This window comes from Pelodiscus sinensis, chromosome 33 (assembly GCF_049634645.1).
Source record: "Pelodiscus sinensis isolate JC-2024 chromosome 33, ASM4963464v1, whole genome shotgun sequence".
Lineage (NCBI taxonomy): Eukaryota > Metazoa > Chordata > Testudines > Trionychidae > Pelodiscus > Pelodiscus sinensis.
In genome coordinates this window covers 4,388,150-4,407,960 of record NC_134743.1, presented here as the reverse complement: position 1 = coordinate 4,407,960, position 19,811 = coordinate 4,388,150, and the positions used below count along the sequence as shown (strand labels likewise).

The 19,811-nt window shown below is 46.1% G+C and overlaps 1 protein-coding gene across 1 annotated transcript in view; it reads right to left on the bottom strand.

The window, feature by feature from the left end:
• The window catches only part of LOC102452563 (uncharacterized), a 41,475-nt gene extending 22,071 nt beyond the window's left edge, over positions 1 to 19,404 (bottom strand). The window contains exons 1-6 of the mRNA XM_075914277.1: positions 19,308 to 19,404; positions 17,996 to 18,059; positions 6,772 to 6,828; positions 5,955 to 6,044; positions 5,100 to 5,201; positions 602 to 676 (exon numbers count right to left, since the gene is read on the bottom strand). Coding sequence (XP_075770392.1) covers positions 602 to 676; positions 5,100 to 5,201; positions 5,955 to 6,044; positions 6,772 to 6,828; positions 17,996 to 18,059; positions 19,308 to 19,322 — 403 coding nt within the window. The 5' untranslated portion in view covers positions 19,323 to 19,404. The remainder of the gene's footprint in view (positions 1 to 601; positions 677 to 5,099; positions 5,202 to 5,954; positions 6,045 to 6,771; positions 6,829 to 17,995; positions 18,060 to 19,307) is intronic.
• Between the last annotated feature and the right edge of the window lie 407 nt (positions 19,405 to 19,811).

Below are 19,811 nucleotides of genomic sequence, written 5' to 3'. Positions count from 1 at the left end.
TTGAATTTCCGCAAAAGCACTGACGATCTCATGTAAGATCGTCAGTGTTTTTGCGGAAATACTATGCTGCTCCAGTTCGGGCAAAAGTCTTTTTCCGAAAAACTTTTGCGCAAAAGGGCCAGTGTAGACAGCACAGATTTGTTTTCCGCAAAAAAGCCCCGATTCCAAAAATGGCGATCGGGGCTTTTTTACGGAAAAGCGCGTCTAGATTGGCCACGGACACTTTTCTGCAAAAGCACTTTTTGCGGAAAAGCGTCCGTGGCCAATCTAGACGTGCTTTTCCGTAAATGCTTTTAATGGAAAACTTTTCTGTTAAAAGCATTTCCGGAAAATCATGCCAGTCTAGACGTGGCCATAGGGTTTTACAATGGTCCTATCCCAAGTATCACTGTACGATTAGGACAGGCAAAAACAGCCCTTAGTCCTTGGGGCAGTAGGGAACATGGTCCAGTTGCAGAGGCCAGTGCTGGAGCGGGAAATGTCTCAGCAGAGACCAATGAGATGAAGTGGTACCTCCTGGCTAAAAACAAAGACTTCAGTACTGACTCAGGGACAGAAAATGGGACTTTTAAAGTAAGATGATGTGTTCCAAGACACTTACCTGGGGTATCAAAATTTTTCTTTTTTTTATCGACGTTGCCTTTTAGATTTTTTAGATCAAATTCTTTATCTTCATCTAAATGAAAAAAAATCTATTTACTCCTTTTTATAACCTTCACTGTTTCTATAAAACACAGTTCTTAACAGAATTAATGCCTGCTACCCAAGTGGGATTAATTGTTGTAATTGACAAGACAAGTGAAGGGAGCTGACGTTTCTCAGCCTCTTCGTCATCAAGTTGTAAAATTGTTTCTGTCAGGTGATTGCTCTGTTTTAAAATTTGGTCCATGCACTTGAGCTACCCTAAGGTGAGGCTGTATTCAGTCCTCAGCAAAGCTGCCTGTGACTCCAGGATCCAGTGAAGGGAGGACTGGCACCATATTAAAGCTTAGGAAGATCCAAGCAATACATGTAATGGGCAGACATCAGGGAACCCCTTTTTATCATCCAACATACCCTCTGGAAACATCTAAGACTTAAGAGGGTATAGGAATGAGCCCAATCTCAGCAACTGATTTGCTAATGAAAGAGAAGATTAGAAAGACTCTTAGAGTAGTAGTTTGCATGTGATAAGTTTCTTAGGGTATGTCTACACTAGCCCCCTAGTTCGAACTAGGGAGGCTAATGTAGACATTTGAAATTGCAAATGAAGCCCGAGATTTAAATATCCCGGATTTTATTTGCATATTCTCGTCTGGTTGCCATTTTTAAATGCTACTAGGCCAAAGTAACTGCCCGCAGCTACACGCAGCAGTGAAACGGCAATTCGAACTAATTCCTTAGTTCAAATTAAATGTTACTCCTCCTGGAATGAGGCGAACAGTTACTTCGGACTAGTGGCATTTAAAAATGGCGACCAATAGGAATATACAAATAAAGCACGGGATATTTAAATCCTGGGCTTCATTTGCAATTTCGAATGCCTACATTAGCCTCCCTAGTTTGAACTAGAGGGCTAGTGTAGACATACCCATAAAGTATTAGAATTAATGGGTGTCTTTTGTTTATTTTGGAATAGTAACTTGTTTTCATAAGCCTCTTTTCACTTAAATAAAAGCTTATACAGAATAAGACAATTTACTGAGGCTACGTCTACACTGGCCCCTTCTTTGGAAGGGGCATGCTAATTTTGAAAGTGGGAATAGGGAAATCCGCGGGGGATTTAAATATCCCCCGTGGGATTTAAATAAACATGGCCGCCGCTTTTTTTCCGGCTTGGGGAAAAGCCGGAAAAAATCGTCTAGACTGGCCCCATCCTCCGGAATAAAGCCCTATTCTGGAGGATCTCTTATTCCCACTTTCAAAATTAGCATGCCCCTTCCGAAGAAGGGGCCAGTGTAGACGTAGCCTGAGTGTTTGGCCCTGTTTGGTGTTGGCAATGGTTTATAGTGTAGCCCTCCCACAGATGAGCTGCTACAATGTCTCTGTGATTCTGCGGGGGGGGGGGGGGGGGGGGCAGTGACCACAAATTTGTGTCTTGGCTGCGGAGACCAGAATTTGTAACCCAGCAGAACAGGGTGGTAGGGGGACCCCAAATTCCAGGTATGTGTAGCCAGACAGGAACCCCTCTGTAACATCCATCTTTGCTTGCTTGGAAGCATACAGGGCACACAGAGCAGTAAAATCAACATAGTCTTTGAAGCCTTGACAGGAGGCCCGGATATGCTAGCTCACAAGAGACCCAGGACAACTGTAGGCAGAGATAACAGGGTGGTCGAACTAATAGCTGACCAAGAGGCTGCTGAGGAGTGCTCTTGACTGAAACCCATATTGATATGATCACACACTTGTCCGGGGGGAATCTCCTGCCCAGCAAAGAATGTCCAGTACTTCTAATTTAGTTATCTCTCTGGGTACGTCTACACTACAACGTTAATTCGAACTAACTTAGTTCCAATTAGTTAATTCGAACTAAGCTAATTCGAACTAACGGATCCAGACTAAAAACTAGTTCGAATTAGCATTTTGCTAATTCGAACTAGAATGTCCACATTAAGTGGACCCTGAACCGGGCTTAAGGATGGCCGGAAGCAGTGCCGGCAGGGCATGGAGATGCTGTCTCAGGCTAGCCGAGGGCTGTGCTTAAAGGGACCCGACCCCCACCCCGGACAGACAGTTCTCAGGGGTGCCCCGCTTGCAAAGCAGTCCTGGCTTGAAGTGCCTGGAGTGCCCATACTCGGCACATCACAGCACTCAGACATCAGCCCGGCTGCACTTGCAACAGGCTGCCATCTGGGGAGAGGGGGTAATCGGGGGGCTGCAGGAGAGCTTCCACCCCGAGGAGCCTGCAGAGCCAGCCCAGTCCTCCCCATCGGGGGCTCATACCCCATTCCACCCTCACCTCCTTCCACTTACCCTTCCCTAGCCCCTCTTCCTCATGTACAAAATAAAGGACACGTATGGTCAAAAATAGGAACTCTCTTTACTGAACAAAACTGGGAAAAGGAGGTGGGAGAGGGGAAGAGAGAGGCTGGGAGAGGGGAAGGGGAAAACTGGGAGGAGGGAGCTGGAAGGGGGAAGCAAGGGAAAGGAGGGGGTGGGGAAACTCAAGGATCAGGGGTGGGGGTCACGCCAGGCCAACCGCCTCCCAGCACGGCGAGGGAGGGGGCCTCGGCCTCCCTGGAGGGATGGGGTGGAGGGTGCGGAGGTTGATGTGGGGTGTGTGGACATTGAGGAAGAGGGTGTGGAGGTTGAGGAGGAAGAGGTGGGAGGGGGGGCAGGGGTGGGAGGAGGGACAGCAGTTGGGGGGGCAGCAGGCGCAGGACCAGCACGGGGCACCATGCTCTGCAGCAGGAGCTGCAGGTTTGTGCTCAGTCCTCGGACCTCAGCCAGGAGATCGTGGCGGAGCTGCAGGTCTTCCCGCATCCAGGCCTGCAGTGTGCGGTGCACGGCTCACAGGGCCCCCAGGTGCTGGTCCCAATACTCCTGCTCCGTGGTGGTGGTCCGGAGCAGGCCATGGGTGCGGGAGAATGTGCAGCTGTAGAGAAAGAAGAGAAGTGGTCAGTTCTCCCTGGGGACGCAGAGGATGATGCCCAGCTCCCTCCCCCACCTCGCAATGTGAGGGTGACCATGTCCTGCACCGTCAGAGCCGCTGTGCTTGTACAGAGGCCATGGTCAGGATGTCTGGCTCTCCCCGGGACTGGGAGCTGCCCCAAGACCACACCCATGTCCCTGTGCCATGTATAGTGTGGCCGGGGCGGCGGAGGGGAGGGGGACATCTCCCCGCCTCCGTGTAGAGGGGACATGTGAAGGGAAAGCATCCTGCTGGGTCCTGCCCCGGGGTTGGGAGCATATCAGGTCTCTTTACACAAGCATGTGCGTATTGGGCCATGGCCCCTGGGTGCCACGCAGCTGGAGCCACCTGCCCAAGGGTGGCATGGCACGTGCTCGCACGTGTACAGGTGTCTGCATGATCCGTGGAAGGCATGGCCCACGCGTGTGGTCTCTGGTCTCCCTCCCGCCTCCCCCCCGCCCCGAACTACTTAATTCAAACTACTTACACGGTACGGTCTCCCTGGACACTGGGACATCCTGTGGTGGCCCCTCCGGTGTGCCTGGGTCAGGGCCCTCTGGTCCCGGCTCGCTGCCTCCTGGGCTGGTGCGGACTGCCCTGCCCCCCAAGAGTTGGTGGAGGGCGGGGAAGTAGGGGCAGGTGTCATCCCCTGCAGCGGCGCTGCTCCTGGTGGCCCTGGCGTACCCCTGCCGCAGCTGCTTAACTTTAATGCGCACCTGCTTGCGGGCCATTGCAGTTGCTATGCGGCCATAGACGGCCGTGTTCCTCCTCCTAGTGCAGAGATCTTGGAGACTGGGGGCCTGCCCCCAAATCTCAATGAGGTCCATGACCTCCACACTAGTCCAGGGGGCTGCGCGCCGTCTACGGCCCCTGGCTGGCCCCTGGGTGCTCGGGAACTGGGCAGGGGATGGCTCGCTTCCACTGGCTGCCTGGCTCATGGTGGGGCCACTCGGTCAGGGGCAGACTCTGCTGGCAGGGCTGTCTGTCTCCAGTGCCGTCTGGCCAGAGTCTACCCCTTTAAGGGCCCAGAGCTGGGGGAGAGGAGAAGAGTTTTCTTGGTTGTGCCCAGAGAGGCCACCAGGGGGAACCTGGGAAGGGCTAGCCTCCCACTAGTTCGAATTAAGGGTCTACACAGCCCTTAATTCGAACTAGTAAGTTTGAACTAGGCTTAATCCTCGTGGAATGAGGATTACCTAGTTTGAAATAAACGCTCCGTTAGTTCGAATTAAATTCGAACTAACGGAGCGCTAGTGTAGCGCCTATGAAAGTTAGTTCGAACTAACGCCCGTTAGTTCAAACTAACTTTGTAGTGTAGACATACCCTCACTTACAAGTGTAAATTATTTGAAACCTCCTTGTAAGAACTGGCATCACAATGAAGGACCAACAGAATTTGGCATCTTAGATAAGAAAGAGGATACGGGCCCCTATGAGTATAAAGATGGGTCCAGCAGCACATCACGCTGAGTGTCAATCTGCCATCTACCTGCCGGCTGGGTTAGGTGTTTGACCTCCCGAGGTTCCATGGGGACGCCCACGTTGTATTTGTCTTTCTGAGGAACTGAGAGACCGACGCTGGCCTGACCTGCTGGAGTCGAGAGGCACAGAAGGGGGTAAAAATTGTACCTGTATGTGTCCTTTGCTTAAGTATATACATAGTATCAGAGCTCTTTAAAGATTAAGCTGTCAGTTGGTACCATTATTTTCTATCCTCCTTTTTCCTTTGTAACCATTTTAAGATCTGTATTTGCTAGCAGTTAAGAAGCAGAGCAATATCCCTTGTAACCACATGCTTTATAAGCATTCTTAATAAACCTGTAACTGCTTAAGTTTTAAGCTGACTCCTTCAGTTGCTGTAATGGAACCAAGCACAATTTAAAAGAACTCCAGCCGGTCATAAAGGACAGATACAGGCAGATCTGGGTGTTTGGATCGTGTCACTTCCAGAGGACAGATCCGTAGGGGCATCTCTCAGTCTTCCTTAGGCTCTCCACTGTGAAGGGATCATGTATCCTAGCAGTCAAAATTTGAGGTGTAATAAGCTCTCCCTGTAAACTTTGAGGTGTCTGTCAGCCTGTTGGCTGCCCACCGTGGAGAGATCCCAGTCCTAGTGGTCAAAGACATGGACATTAAACTTCTCGGGGCACCTGTCGGTCTTCCCTAAGGCCGCCCGCTGTGACAGGACTTTGTGTCCCTGCAATTGAATACTCGGGAATATAACACACACACACACTGCCCTTACCACCGGCTGACAGAATGAGGGTTCAATGGCCTGACCAGTATATTGGGTACCAGTTTGAAGGAGCCCCTCAGATCAAATTCATCACAGTCATTTACTTACCATCATTTCTGGTAAAGGTGTCCCTGGGGGTGAGTTTTGGGCTCCTGGCAATTTGGGGTGTTTCTCGTCCATTAGCCTCATTCTGGTTTTCTGCATGAATACAGTACAGTAGAGACATCTGTGTAGTTGCCATTCCATCTTGTTTAGTGTTTGGGTCCAGCCTTCTTGCAACTGCTCTTCATTAACACCCTTGGGTACGTCTAGACTACAAGCCTCTTTCAAAAGACAGCATCTAGACTGCAACCACTTCTTTCCAAAAAAACAAGGCAGTCTGGATGATCTCTTTCAAAAAAGCCCTGTTTGCTTTCAAGAATGTCTTTTTTCGAATGAGCTCTTTTGACAAAAGGAATTCTCCCTTGTAAAATGAGGTTTGCAACACCCCGGCACAGAACACTGAGGGTACAGAGAGGAGATATTCCAGCAGTAATGACTGTGATCAAAAGGGAAAGTAGCCTCACATGGGGATTGAGAGAAGAAGCCTCATTCCTGTGCTGGAGGGCTGGAAGAAACATCCCTACTGACTCAAGGGGAGAGCAGACTTTAGTGGAGGACAAAGGTAATGGCCTGGTGGGTAAAACCCAGCAGTGTCCTACCAACTATCTTAAATCGGGCCCTTCTTTCCCAGCATCATATAGAAGAGCTCAGCGGTTACCAGAACCTTTTATCTCTCCTGGTATCTCTGAACCCTGGGCTAGGAAAAAATACTAGTGTCCAGAGAACTGCCACTACTAGTCTCCTATGATCATAGACTTCAGTATTGACTCAGGGCCAGGGAATAGGACATTTACCTTAAGGTGATATGCTCCAGGACACTCACCTGGCATTTCAAAACGTTTCTTTGTTTCTTGGACAATGCCTTTGAGTATATTTTCATCTGAAAGAAAAAAATATCTTTACTTCATTTTATAATCTTCATTGTTTCTATAAATTACAATTCTTAACAGAACAAATACCTGCTGTTCAAATACCCCCTTGAGGGCGGGGGGCTGGACTCGATGACCTCTCGAGGTCCCTTCCAGTCCTATTATTCTATGATTCTATGATTCTATGAAGTGGGATTAGCTGCTGTAATTGACAAGGTAAGTGATGGGTAAGCTTCTCAGCATCTTCGTCATCAAGCTCTAAGTTTTTTTCTGGCAGGTGATTGGTCTCTTTTAAAATTTGGTCCATGCACTTGAGCTACACCAAGATGAGACTGTATTCAGTCATCAGTGAAGGTGCCTGTGACTCTTGGAACCAGTGAGAGGAGAACTGGGACCATGTTGATATAGTATTGGATAGAGGGGATATTGGAAGATGAGTTTTGCAAATGGCCTGGTCAGCAACGGCAGTGAGCAGCTGGCCCAGAGACCAGCATGGAACTGACGGGAACTAGTATTAGGCACTGAACGGGGCACATGATGTGACTCTGATGATGAAACTGGTCTCAGAAAAGGTTTTGCGGCATGAGCAGCTGCTGAAAGAACTCTTTGGGCTATTTTTGGAGGAGCTTTTTGATGCCGATCTGCCCCCCATGGAAACAGCAACAGATACAGATAAGTGAGAAAATCCTCTTGAATCTGGCAAGTTTTCAACACCACTTTTGTGTGTATTCATATGGAAACTGACAGATTTCTACTCTGTGAACCAATGCATTGGATATTAGAAGACCCATGTAACATCACGCATGTGTTAATGGCAGACTGAAGGCCAGAACCTTCATGACCTCTCACCCCCCCACACACACAAACACTTCTACACCATCTCCATCCCCATCGTACAATTCAAACTGGGGACCAGTAAATGGAAACAATTAAAGAAATACAAAAACCTGACTTTTAACCCACTGCATTGCTTTTCCAATCCACAGGTGTTAACATGACACCTGAGAAAGATGAACTATGCAGTGGGGAAGGGAAAGAGTTTCATGATAGTTCAGTAATTCATTTGTGCCATTTCACACTTCACACAGGGCGAAGTCAACCTATAGAACTCCTTGCCAGAGGAGGTTGTGAAGGCTAGGACTATAACAGAGTTTAAAGAGAAGCTAGATAATTTCATGGAGGTTAGGTCTGTAAACGGCTATTAGCCAGGGGATAGAAATTGTGTCCCTGGCCTCTGTTTGTCAGAGGCTGGAGAAGAATGGCAGGAGACAAATCACTTGATCATTGCCTTTGGTCCACCCCGCTGGGGAACCTGGCGCTGGCCACTGTTGGCAGACAGGCTACTGGGCTAGATGGACCTTTGGTCTGACCCAGTACGGTCATTCGTATGTTCTTATGTTCTTATTTACTCCCAAATATGAAAGGAGGTTGTAACTGAGTCCTGAAATGTATCAGGAAGGAAAGGGGATGTCCCTGGAGCCTGTATATGAAGCTTTGAGAGATATTAAGCCATGCTCTCACTTCCTCTTATTCTCTCCTGGGAGGACCAGTTGATTGGAGCCAAGTTCTGGTTTGCCCTGCTGTCTTCCCCTTCATCCTTGGATGTGAGAGCTCACTTTGCCACAGAGCTATCTTGAAAAACGTACAAAAAACAACAACCCATCTTTCAAACATCATTGGCCCCACTCCTTTAATCTGTAGAGAAAGCTATTGCTCTGAGGTTGGCAGAATAAAAACACCCAACTCTTTGATATAAAACATGAGGGCTGCATCTAGACTGGCAGGTTTTTCCAGAAAAGCGACTGCTTTTGCGGAAGAAACTTGCCAGATGTCTACACTGGCCTTTTGAATTTCCGCAAAAGCACTGACTTCCTACTGTATGAAATCAGTGCTTCTTGCAGAAATACTATGCTGCTCCGATTCGGGCAAAAGTCCCTTTTATGCAAAAGTTTTGTGCAAAAGGGCCAGTGTAGACAGCTGAGATTTGTTTTGCACAAAAAAGCCCCGATCGCAAAAATGGCAATCGGAGCTTTTTTGCGCTAAAGCACGTCTAGATTGGCAGGACGCTTTTCTGCAAAAAATGCTTTTGCGGAAAAGTGTCCGTGCCAATCTAGACGCTCTTTTCTGAAAATGCTTTTAACGGACAACTTTTCCGTTAAAAGCATTTCCAGAAAATCATGCCCGTCTAGATGTAGCCGAGGTGAAACTGCAGACTGGGAAGTGGGGAGGAGACTCTTTGGGGGGAAATATTTCACAAAAGTGGACACCCAAGAAAAAAGTGACTTACCTTTCGTAACAGCTGTTCTTTGAGATGTGTTGCTCATGTCAACTCCAGCCAGGTGTGCATCCTCCACATTCATGGATTCCTGAGCTATTTTCCCTCAGTCGTACTCATTGGGCCAGCCAAGGAGCCCCTTGGAGTAGTGCTACCATATCGGCTCACATATACCCCTGCAGGACTTCCACCCCTCGGTTCTTTGTTGCCAGAATCCTCCAGTGAAGGGGAGGTGGGTGGGATTTGGAATGGACATAAGCAACACATCTTAAAGAACAACAGTTATAACAAGTAAATAACCATTTTTTTCTTGGGTGCTTGCCCAAGTCCATTTGAGTTAGATGACTCCCTAGCTTTACCACAGGAGGCGAGATGAGAGACTAATATGCAGTGGACTGCAGCACAGTCCTGCCAAATGCTGCATCATGTCTGGCCTGCTGCACAGTGGCATAATGGCTGGTAAACATATGTACTGAGGACTATGTGGCTGCCCTGCACAGAATGGGCACTTACGTTACAAAGGGTGTTAACCAGGCCTGCACCCACATGAAGTGGACTGTAAGAGGGGGCACTGGCCTATTGGCAACATTTTCTAATGTAGGTTATGATCCATGATGGCAAGTACTGGGCCAATACTGGAAAGCTATGGAAATAAAGAGTTGTGCTAACCTGAAAAACACTCTCATCCTGTCTATATAAAATGCCAAGACTCTCCTGACATCTAAGGAGTGTAGGGGCCTTTCTTTAGGCATGTGAGTGTGGTTTTGGGGAGTAAAAACTGGGAGATAGATACCCTGGAACATGTGGAAGTGGAATACTTCCTTAGGGGGAAATGTGGGACGGAGCCTAACCCTATAGTTGAAGAAAACCATATAGGGCAAGTCAGGTGTGAGGGCCCTTAACTCCAACACTCTCCTGGCTGACATAATGGCCACTTAAGAAGCTACCTTCCATGAAAGGTGTTTCAAGGAGCAAGTGGCCAAGGGATCAAACCCGAGGCTTCTGAGTCTTGTGAGGACAAGATTAAGGCCGTGTCCAGACTCAGGGGTTTTTTCGGGAAAAGTAGCCTTTTCCTGAAAAAACTTCCCCTGCGTCCAGACTCAAGCCGCGTTCTTTCGAAATTATTTCGAAAGAACGCGGCTTTTCTTTCGATGGCGGTAAACCTCGTTTCACGAGGAAGAACGCCTTCCTTCGAAAGTTCCTCTTTCGAAGGAAGGCGTTCTTCAATGTAAAGAGGCCATCTTCGAAAGAGAGCATCCAGACTCGCTGGGTGCTCTCTTTCGAAAAAGTGGATTTCTCTTTCAAAAGATCCGCCTGCAGTCTAGACGCGATCTTTCGAAAGAGGCTCTTTCGAAAGATGCTTTCGAAAGAGCCTCTTTCGAAAGAAGCCTGCAGTCTAGACATAGCCCAAGGTCCCAAAGGGGTAAAGGCTGATGAACATGTGGGTACAGCCTATTCCCTTGAGGAATTGCTTAATCATCACATTCGCAAACACCATCCTGCCTCTTTTGCCTGAGTGAAATGCTGCAATGGCTGCTAGGTGGACCTGCAAAGATGATGCGGAAAGGCCCTGCTGTCTAAGATATAGGAGGAAATCCAGAATGAGAAGGATGAAGGTGTCCATGGGTTCTACAGCCCCTGTGAAACCCACAGAGAGAAGCATCTCCACTTTGCAGAGTATATGGCTCTAGTGCAGGATTTCCTGGTCTCCAGAAAAACCCTCCTCACTGCTTCTGAGCAGAGGAATTCAGACCCCTGACAATTATAAGGCTTCCACATCATGAGGTTTGGATGGCATAACTGCCTCTCCTCCAGGTCCTGAGTTATTAGATCTGGTACTAGTGGTAGCATCACTGGTTTCTCTATCAGTGGGTCTCAGAGGATGGGTGAGATAGTGCTGGTGAGATCACACCATTGCCACGGGGATCATTAAAGCTCTGAACCTCTTGATCCTGGGGAGGATCTTGTGAATTAAAGAGACTGTAGAAAACATGTATAGGAATTGATGAGGCCATTCCACTTGACAGAAATACATGAGAGGCCAATCTGACACCCCTGAGTTCCCTGACATTTATGTGAAGGGAGCGCTCTGTAGAGAACCACATATCACATCGCCTGAGATTCGAAAGATGGGCACTCCAACACATGTGCAATGCATCCATGACCAATTGCACTGATGGGCTTTGTCTGAGAAATGGAACGCACTTGCAGACTGTCAGCTTCTGCAGCAACCACTCAAGAGAATGAAGGACATCCTAGGGACTGTGATTACCGCAGCTAGCTGGACACTCACCACATTTTGGACTCTCACTAGCCATGTTTGCAGAGCCAGTGTCCCAGTCTGGAATGTTGCACCACATGGTATAGGTCCAGCAGTCTCATACAGTTCCTTACCATTGAGAGGGGGTGAAGTTCAGAGTACCTTGATTACAGCTTTCATAGCCAGAAACCTGGCCTCTGAGAGAGAGGCCCTCACTATAGTTGAGTCCAACTAGGGGCCCCAACAAAGTCTATTACTGGATGGATTTCTCCTTGTTTATGAGGAGACCCAGAATAAGTAAGAATTAGAAGCCCTGACACAATAATGGAGACTTGGTGGGATGACTCGCCTGACTAGATCACTGTCATGGAAGGGTATAAGCTGTTCAGAAAGAACAGGGAGGAGAGAAAAGGAGGAGGAGTTGCATTGTATGTAAGAGAGCAGTATGATTGTTCAGAACTCCAGTATATAGAGGGAAAAAAGCCTGTTGAGAGTCTTTGGGTTAAGTTTAAATGTGGGAGCAACAGGGGTGATGTTGTGGTTGGTGTCTGCTACAGGCCACCGGATCAGGTGGATGAGGTAGACGAGGCTTTCTTCAGACAACTGAGAGAATATTCCAGATCACAGGGCCAGGTTGTCATGTGGGACATCAATCATCCTGACTTCTGTTGGGAGACCAATACAGCAGTACACAGACAATCCAGGAGATTTTTGGAGAATGCTGGGGATAACTTCTTGGTACAAGAGCTGAAGGATCTGACCAGGGGCCATGTTAACCTGCTGCTCACAAGGAGGAACTAGTAGGGGAAGGAAAGGTGGGTGACAACCTGGGCAGCAGCAATAATGAGATGATAGATTTAAGGATCTTGACCAAAGGAAGAAAGGAGAGCAGAAAAATGCACATCCTGGACTTCAGGAAAGTGAACTTTGACTCCCTCAGAGACCTGATGGGCAGTATCTCCTGGGACACTAACGCGAAGGAGAAAGGAGTCCAGGAGAGCTAGCAGTATTTTAAAGAAGCCTTATTATTCACAAGAACAATCCCTATGCGCAGTAAGAAAAGCAAACATGGTAGGCGACCAGATGGTCTTATCAGAGAAATTCTTGGTGAGATTAAACACACAAAAAAGGGAAGCTTATAAGAAGAGGAAATTTAGACAGATGACTAAGGAGGAGTATAAATATATTGCTCAAGAATGCAGGGGAGTAAACAAGAAAGTGAAAGCAAAATTGGAATTGCAGCTAGCAAGGGATGTGAAGGGTAACAATAAAGGTTTCTACAGTCATGTTAGCAATAAGAGAGGGTGTGGAACCCTTACTAGAAGAGGCAGGAAACTTAGGTTATGTCTACACTGCAGAGTTTTTCCAGAATAACGTAAGTTTTCCGGACAAACTATACTGATGTCCACACTGTTATTGCATGTTTTTGACAGAAAGTCGAAAGAATGGAGGTTTTTCTCTAATGGCGGTAAACTTCATTCTACGAAGAAGCCTTTTTTACGAAAAAGCTTTTTTGGAAAAAGGAGTGTGTGAACACGGAAGAGAATTTTTTTGAAAGAAAAGGCTTTCAGCAAAAAAGCACAGGTGCGCTGGTGTCTATTCCATCCACTGTAATAACTTAAATGCGATATAGCATCCACTCAGTGTGGATGCAATTTTTTGAAAAAGCTTTTTCATTGCGCTTTTGTTCCATGGACGCTCTCTTTTAAAATAAGTTTTTCCGGAAGATCTCTTCCAGAAAAGCTTCTTCTGAAAGAAGCCAATAGTCTAAACATAACCTTAGTGACAGATGATGTGGGAAAAGCTGAAGTACTCAATGTTTTTTTTCCTCTGTGTTCATAGACTCCCAAAACTACTGCACTAGGCAACACAGTATGGGAAGGAGGTGGGCAGCCTTTGATGGAGAAAGAACATGTTAAGAACTATTTAGAAAAGCTAGACATACACAAATCCATGGGTCCAGGTTTAATGCATCCAAGGGTACTGAGGAAGTTAGCAGATGTCATTGCAGAGCCTTTGGCCATTATCTTTGAAAACTCATGGAAATCGGGAGAGGTCCCAGATGACTGGAAAAAGGCAAATGTAGTTCCTGTCTTTAAAAAAGGGAAGAAGCACAATCCAGGGAACTAAAGACCAGTCAATCTCATCTCAGTCCCTGGAAAAATCATGGAGGGGATCCTCAAGGAATCCATTTTGAAACACTTGGAAGAGGGGAAAGTGATCAGAAATAGTCAACATGAATTCCCCAAGGACAAGTCATGCCTGACCAATCTGATTAGCTTCTACGATGCAGTGGTGTAGACATGAGGACATCAGTGGATGTGATATACTTTGACTTTAGCAAAGCTTTAGATATGGCTTTTGTCGATATTCTTTCCAGCAACTTAAGGAAGTATGGATTGGATAAGAACAGAAGAATTTCCATACTGGGTTGGACCAAAGGTCTATCTAGCCCAGTATCCTGTCTTCTGACTGGCCAATACCAAATGCCCCAGTGGAAGAGATCACAACAGGTAATCCTCATGTGATCCCTCCCCTGTCACCCATTTCCAAACAAACAGAGGACACCATTCATACTCATCCCGACTAATAGCCATTAATGGACCTAACCCCCGTGAATCTATCCAGTTCTTTTCTGAACCTTGTTAAAGTTCTAGCCTTCACCACAATCTCTGGCAAGGAGTTCCACAGGTTGACTGTGCACTGAGTGAAGAAAAACTTCCTTTTGTTTGTTTTAGACCTGCTGCCTAGTCATTTCATTTGGTGACCCCTAGTTCTTAAACTGTAAGAATAAGTGAATAACTTTTCCTTATTCACTTTTTCCACACAAGTTATGATTTTTTAGACCTCTACCATATCCTCTTTTAGGGTATATCTACACTAGCCCCCTATTTCGAAATAGGGAGGATAATGTAGGCATTCGGAATTGCAAATCAAGCCCAGGATTTAAATATCCCGCACTTGATTTGCATGATCCCAGCTGGTCACCATTTTTGAAATTTACAAGTCTGGACTAACTGCCCACATCTACACGTGGCAGGGACCCGATATTTCAAATTAAAGCCCTATTTTGAACTACCTGGTAAACCTCATTCCAGGAGGTAGTTCGATTTAGGGCTTTATTTCGAATTACCGGGCCCCAGGATGGTCCCAGAACAGACATTTGGAGGACCCCACTAGTTACCTCTCTCCACTCTGAAAACTTACCATTTATTCCTATCTTTTGTTTATAGCCTTTTAACTAATTATCAATCCATGAAAGGACCTTTCCTCTTATCCCATGACAACTTACTTTACTTAAGAGCTTTTGGTGAGGGACCTTGTCAAAGGTTTTCTGAAAATCTATGTATTCAGTATGCACCGGCTCACCCTTGTCCACATGTTATTCCCTCCTCTCCTCCCCAAAAAAGTTCAGAAAATTAGTAAGGCATGATTTCCCTTTACAGAAACCATATTGACTTTCTCCCAAGAAATTATGTCCATGCATGTGTCTGAAAATTTTATTCTTTATTATAATTTCAACTATTTATTTGCCTGGTACTGACATTAGACTTACCAGTCTGTAATTGCCAGAATCACCTCTAGAACCCTTTTAAATTATTGGCATCATGTTAGCTATCTTCCAGCCATTAGTATGGAAGACATTTTAAACGATAGCTTACAAACCACAGTTAATAGTTCCTCAACTTCCTATTTGAAATCTTTTAGAACTCTCGGGAGAATGCTATCTGGTCCTGGTGACTTATTACTGTTAAGTTAATTAATTTGTTCCAAAACCTCCTCTAATGACACTTCAATCCGGGACAATTCCTCAGATTTGTCCCCTAAAAAGAAGGGCTCGGGTTTGGGAATCTCCCCAATATCCTCAGCCTTGAGGATTGAAGCAAAGAATTCATTTAGCTTTTCCACTATGACTAGCATCTTTGAGTGCTCGTTTAGCGTCTTGATTGTCCAAGGGCTCCACTGGTTGTTTAGCCAGCTTCCTGCTTCTGATGTACTTAAAAACATTTTGCTATTACTTTTTGAGGTTTTGCCTAGCTGTTCTTCAAACTCCTTTTTGGCTTTTCTTATATTTTTACACTTAATTTGACAAAGTTTATGGTCCTTTCTATTTTCCTCACTAAGATTTGTCTTCCACTTTCTAAAAGATGTTTTTTATGTGTCTATAAATGGACTATGAAGTGGATAGAAAGCTGGCTAGATTGTCGTGCTCAATAGGTAGTGATCAATGGCTCGATGTCTGGTTGATATTCGATTTCAAGTGGAGTGCCCCAAGGATCAGTTCTAGGACTGGTTTTGTTCAACATCTTTATTAATGACATGGGCAAGGGGATCAATTGCCCCCTCAGCAAGTTAGACAATAAGCTAGGAGAAGAGGAAGATACATTAGAGAACAGGGATAGGGTTCAGAGTGACCTCAACAAATTGAAGGATTGGGCCAAAAGAAAACTGACGAGGTTCCAAGAGGACAAGTGCAGAGTCCTGCACGTGGGATGGAAGAATCCCAAGCATTGTTACAGGCTGGGGACTGACTGTCTAAGTAGCAGTTAAGGAAAAAAAGGACCTGGGCATTACAGTGGATGAGAAGTTTAGGATTAAACAACGACTGTCAATGACTAGCCAACTACAAAAGCAGTTTCTCCTCTCTTGGTATTCACACCACCACATCTTGGTGCTAGAAGTGGGCCTCTTCCTCCCTGACTGAATTGGCCTCATTATCTCCAGCCCTACTCATGACTGGTACTCTTTTCGTATGCCTGAATATGTATGCCTGCCTCTGGAATTTCCACTATATGCATCTGACGAAGTGGGTCTTTGCCCACGAAAGCTTATGCTCCAATACATCTTAGTCTATAAGGTGCCACGGGACTCCTCGTCACTCTTGCAGAAGGCTAAAGATTAGACTATCAGTATAGTGAAGTGCTCCAGCTACTGTCATGGACAGTAAGAAGGAACAGAGGGTGTGGAGGGCCATGAGGGGTATGTATATGCCGACATAGCAGTGCCACTCTAGGGAACTCTACTGAAGACACAACAGGCACTGCTGAGGGAAAAAGGCTCAGGACCACTGCATGGATATGCGCACACCTAACTAGAATGAACATAAGCAAGCACTCAAAGAAGAACCTACCAATTCATCATTTTAATGTTTTTCTTGTTTGTGATCTGACAGTTACCACGCGTTCATTTTCCCTCTTTCTATCATTGACTTTTTGGGGGCATCATAATGTCTGTTTGTATCCCATGTTGTTCAACAGGGTTACAATCCTTGATTAGAATCTCAAGGCACTGCCATAGAACAGAGAAGTAATAATACAAAGAGCAAGATCAGATTTATTAATAAATATTAATTATTATATTTAGTTTATGTAACTTTAATATGGCACTGCAGAGTTACTTGGCTGTCTACTTACATTTAAAGATCTCACTTTTAGAAACTTATAATGTGAATTATGTAGGTAACTGAGGGTGTGTCTAGACTACATGCCTCCGTCGACGGAGGCATGTAGATTAGACAGATCGGCAGAGGGAAATGAAGCCGTGATTAAAATAATCGCGGCTTCATTTAAATTTAAATTGCTGCCCCGCTCTGCCGATCAGCTGTTTGTTGGCAGATCGGGGCAGTCTGGACGCGCCGCGTCGACAAAGAAGCCTTTCTTGATCGGCACAGGTAAACCTGGTTTCACGAGGCATACCTGTGCCGATCAAGAAAGGCTTCTTTGTCGACGCAGCACGTCCAGACTGCCCCGATCTGCCGACAAACAGCTGATTGGCAGAGCGGGGCAGCCATTTAAATTTAAATGAAGCCGCGATTATTTTAATCATGGCTTCATTTCCCTCTGCCGATCTGTATAATCTACATGCCTCCGTCGACGGAGGCTTGTAGTTTAGACGTACCCTGAGTGTTAAATGCTGACAGAATAGGAAGGAGATGAATGGGAAAGAAGAAAAGAAGATACGCAGTGTGTATGTGTATGTGTGTGTGTGAGCACAAAAGACCATAAACAGGTACTGTCCTCTCTACCTGTCTCTATTCTCACACCTCTTTTTGCAAGGTCAACATAGAGCTACCTGAGGTTTAAAAATAAAATTAATCTTTCTGTCATCTGTTTCTTATTGCAGGTTGGACCTCCCTGGTCTGGCACCCTTGGCACCTGGTCCTGGATGAGGGATTTTGCCAGACCAGAGGAGGTCATTTGTGGATCCCCTGCAACAGCTCCTTCCCCAGCTCTGTCCTGTCTTGGTGGCCTTCCCGATGGCTCCTCGTCTGCTGCCTGCCCTGCTTACCTGGTAACCCCACTGTGCAACCACCACTGCTGCAGCTCTTAGTCACAGCTCCAACCCTGACAGGCAGCCATGCACTATTCTGGATTCTGACCCTGCCTTCTGGGCCACTGAAGCTGCTGCAGCTCACAACCCCACCAGGCAGCAATGTACTGGGTCTCCCAGCCCCACCAGACAGCCTCACCAGCTGCTCTGCCTTCCTCATAGGACACCCTGCTTCTGGGCCTCCACAGAGACTCTCTGGTCCTATAATATCCGTGCTGGACCATGGATGTTCCTGGACCAGAAAGTCCCAGTCTAAAGAGTTTTAACCTGTAGTTACAATTTTATTTTTCTTTGTGATAGTTACAGAACTTACCATTTCTTCTGCTTGTCATGTCTGGGTCAGTTTTCTGCTCTGTTGACTCAATCAACACCACCCTCTGGAGTCAATACATAGTAACCATGTTAACATATATTTCTTGTAAAAATCTCACGTTAAGGAGGCATTAGAAATGACAAATTTGGACCAGACTTCAGAGAATTCCAAACACTAAATATGAATAAACATCTCACAATTTTATTAAACTACAGTTAAGAGTATAAACATGTACCAATAACTGAGTGGGCAGTTAGGAAGATATTTAACACATATTTATATTCAAAATTTACTCTGACTTCTGGTCTAGTTAGAAAGTATATGTGGGGAACCAACAATTGATTCAGTGAGTGAGCTGTCACTTTGTTGGTTCCCCACATACTTTCTAGCTAGACCGGAAATCAGAGTAAATTTTTCACCATAAGCTTGTATTGTACACTTTCAAGACAAAGGTTTTTGCACTATATCCTAATTTCCTTATTTGCATAACATTTCAGGAGTCTGATTAAAGCAAGCAAAGATCTTCTTGTATCCTAAATCAGGACAGTTCCCTTTTTATTTTTTACCTCCAAGCATGTATAATAGATTATTATAAACTAGAAGGTGGACCTGGCAATGCTTTAGGGAAGGGGGCTAGGATAGTGGGGGCTATAGGAGTCAGGATTGAGAGGTGAAGGGGTCTCGGTATAGTTTTGGGGTACAGAGGTCAGGGTAGGGGATTGGGAAATATGGGAAGAGCACAAGGAAGAGTGTGGGGTTACAGGAATAATGACATGGGGTCGGGAGGTGTGGGAAGTTTAGGACAGGGATTTGGGAGATGTGGCGGGACTCAAGGCAGGGTATGGGAATACAGAGCAGAGACTTCAAAAGTGTGGGAGGGGCTGCGGTTTTGGAGGCTGCTCTGCCTGGATGACAGGTTCTCTGCGTGGCAGACCATAGCATTACGGGTTACTCTGCCAGGCAGATGTTTGCTGGAGTTTGTGCCCTCCTGTGGTCATTCTTGGGTATAACTATCCCTGCTATAAAAGAAACAACTGGATTCCAGACACATTCCATTCCCACAACACAACCAATCCTTAGTTGCTTTCAGTTATCATTCAGAGGAAGCTGCATACCAGCTGAGGTGGTCCTAGTTCTTACCAGATAGGAGTTCTTGAACCAACAGACTCACAGATGGAGGAACGGTCAGACAGACTGTAGATACAGATATAGTACATAAATAGGTCAAAAAGCGACAGTCCCAAATATTTCATAAAGCAACAAATTTCGAAAAAATCTATAAAAATACTGAAACAGAGAACAACAATCCTACCTTGTGGGGTAACATCTCTGCATTAGTTCTGCCGGGGAGTGGAATGTTTTCCCTTTCCACAGAAACTCATACACAGCACAGCCAGAGCGCAGTGCCTGTGGACTTTACTCAAGTTACTGCTCATAATTCTGATAAGGGTTTATCTCTGCTTCCAGGCACTCCCATACATGGGGGGATGGTATGGAGCTCCCTGCTAGACAGTGGGAATGAGTTCTTTCCATGTGCCACCATGGGGCAGAGAACTCTCAGTTTCCCCTCTCCCTCTCCAATGTGTGTTTGGTTTGTTCTGAGGCTGATGTAAAAGGAAAACAACAGATTCATGGATCAGTCTCTTCATACAACCTATACTTCAGAGCCACATGGACGCTTGCACTGCAGTGTCTGATCTTTGCTTGTTCCACTGAAGGTAGAGTGGGGAGCAGGGTGAAGAAGTTCTTGTCACCCTCTATGCTTCTGTCATTGTGCTTCTACAGAGTGCCTAGGCTCTTCTGGCTATGAATCATT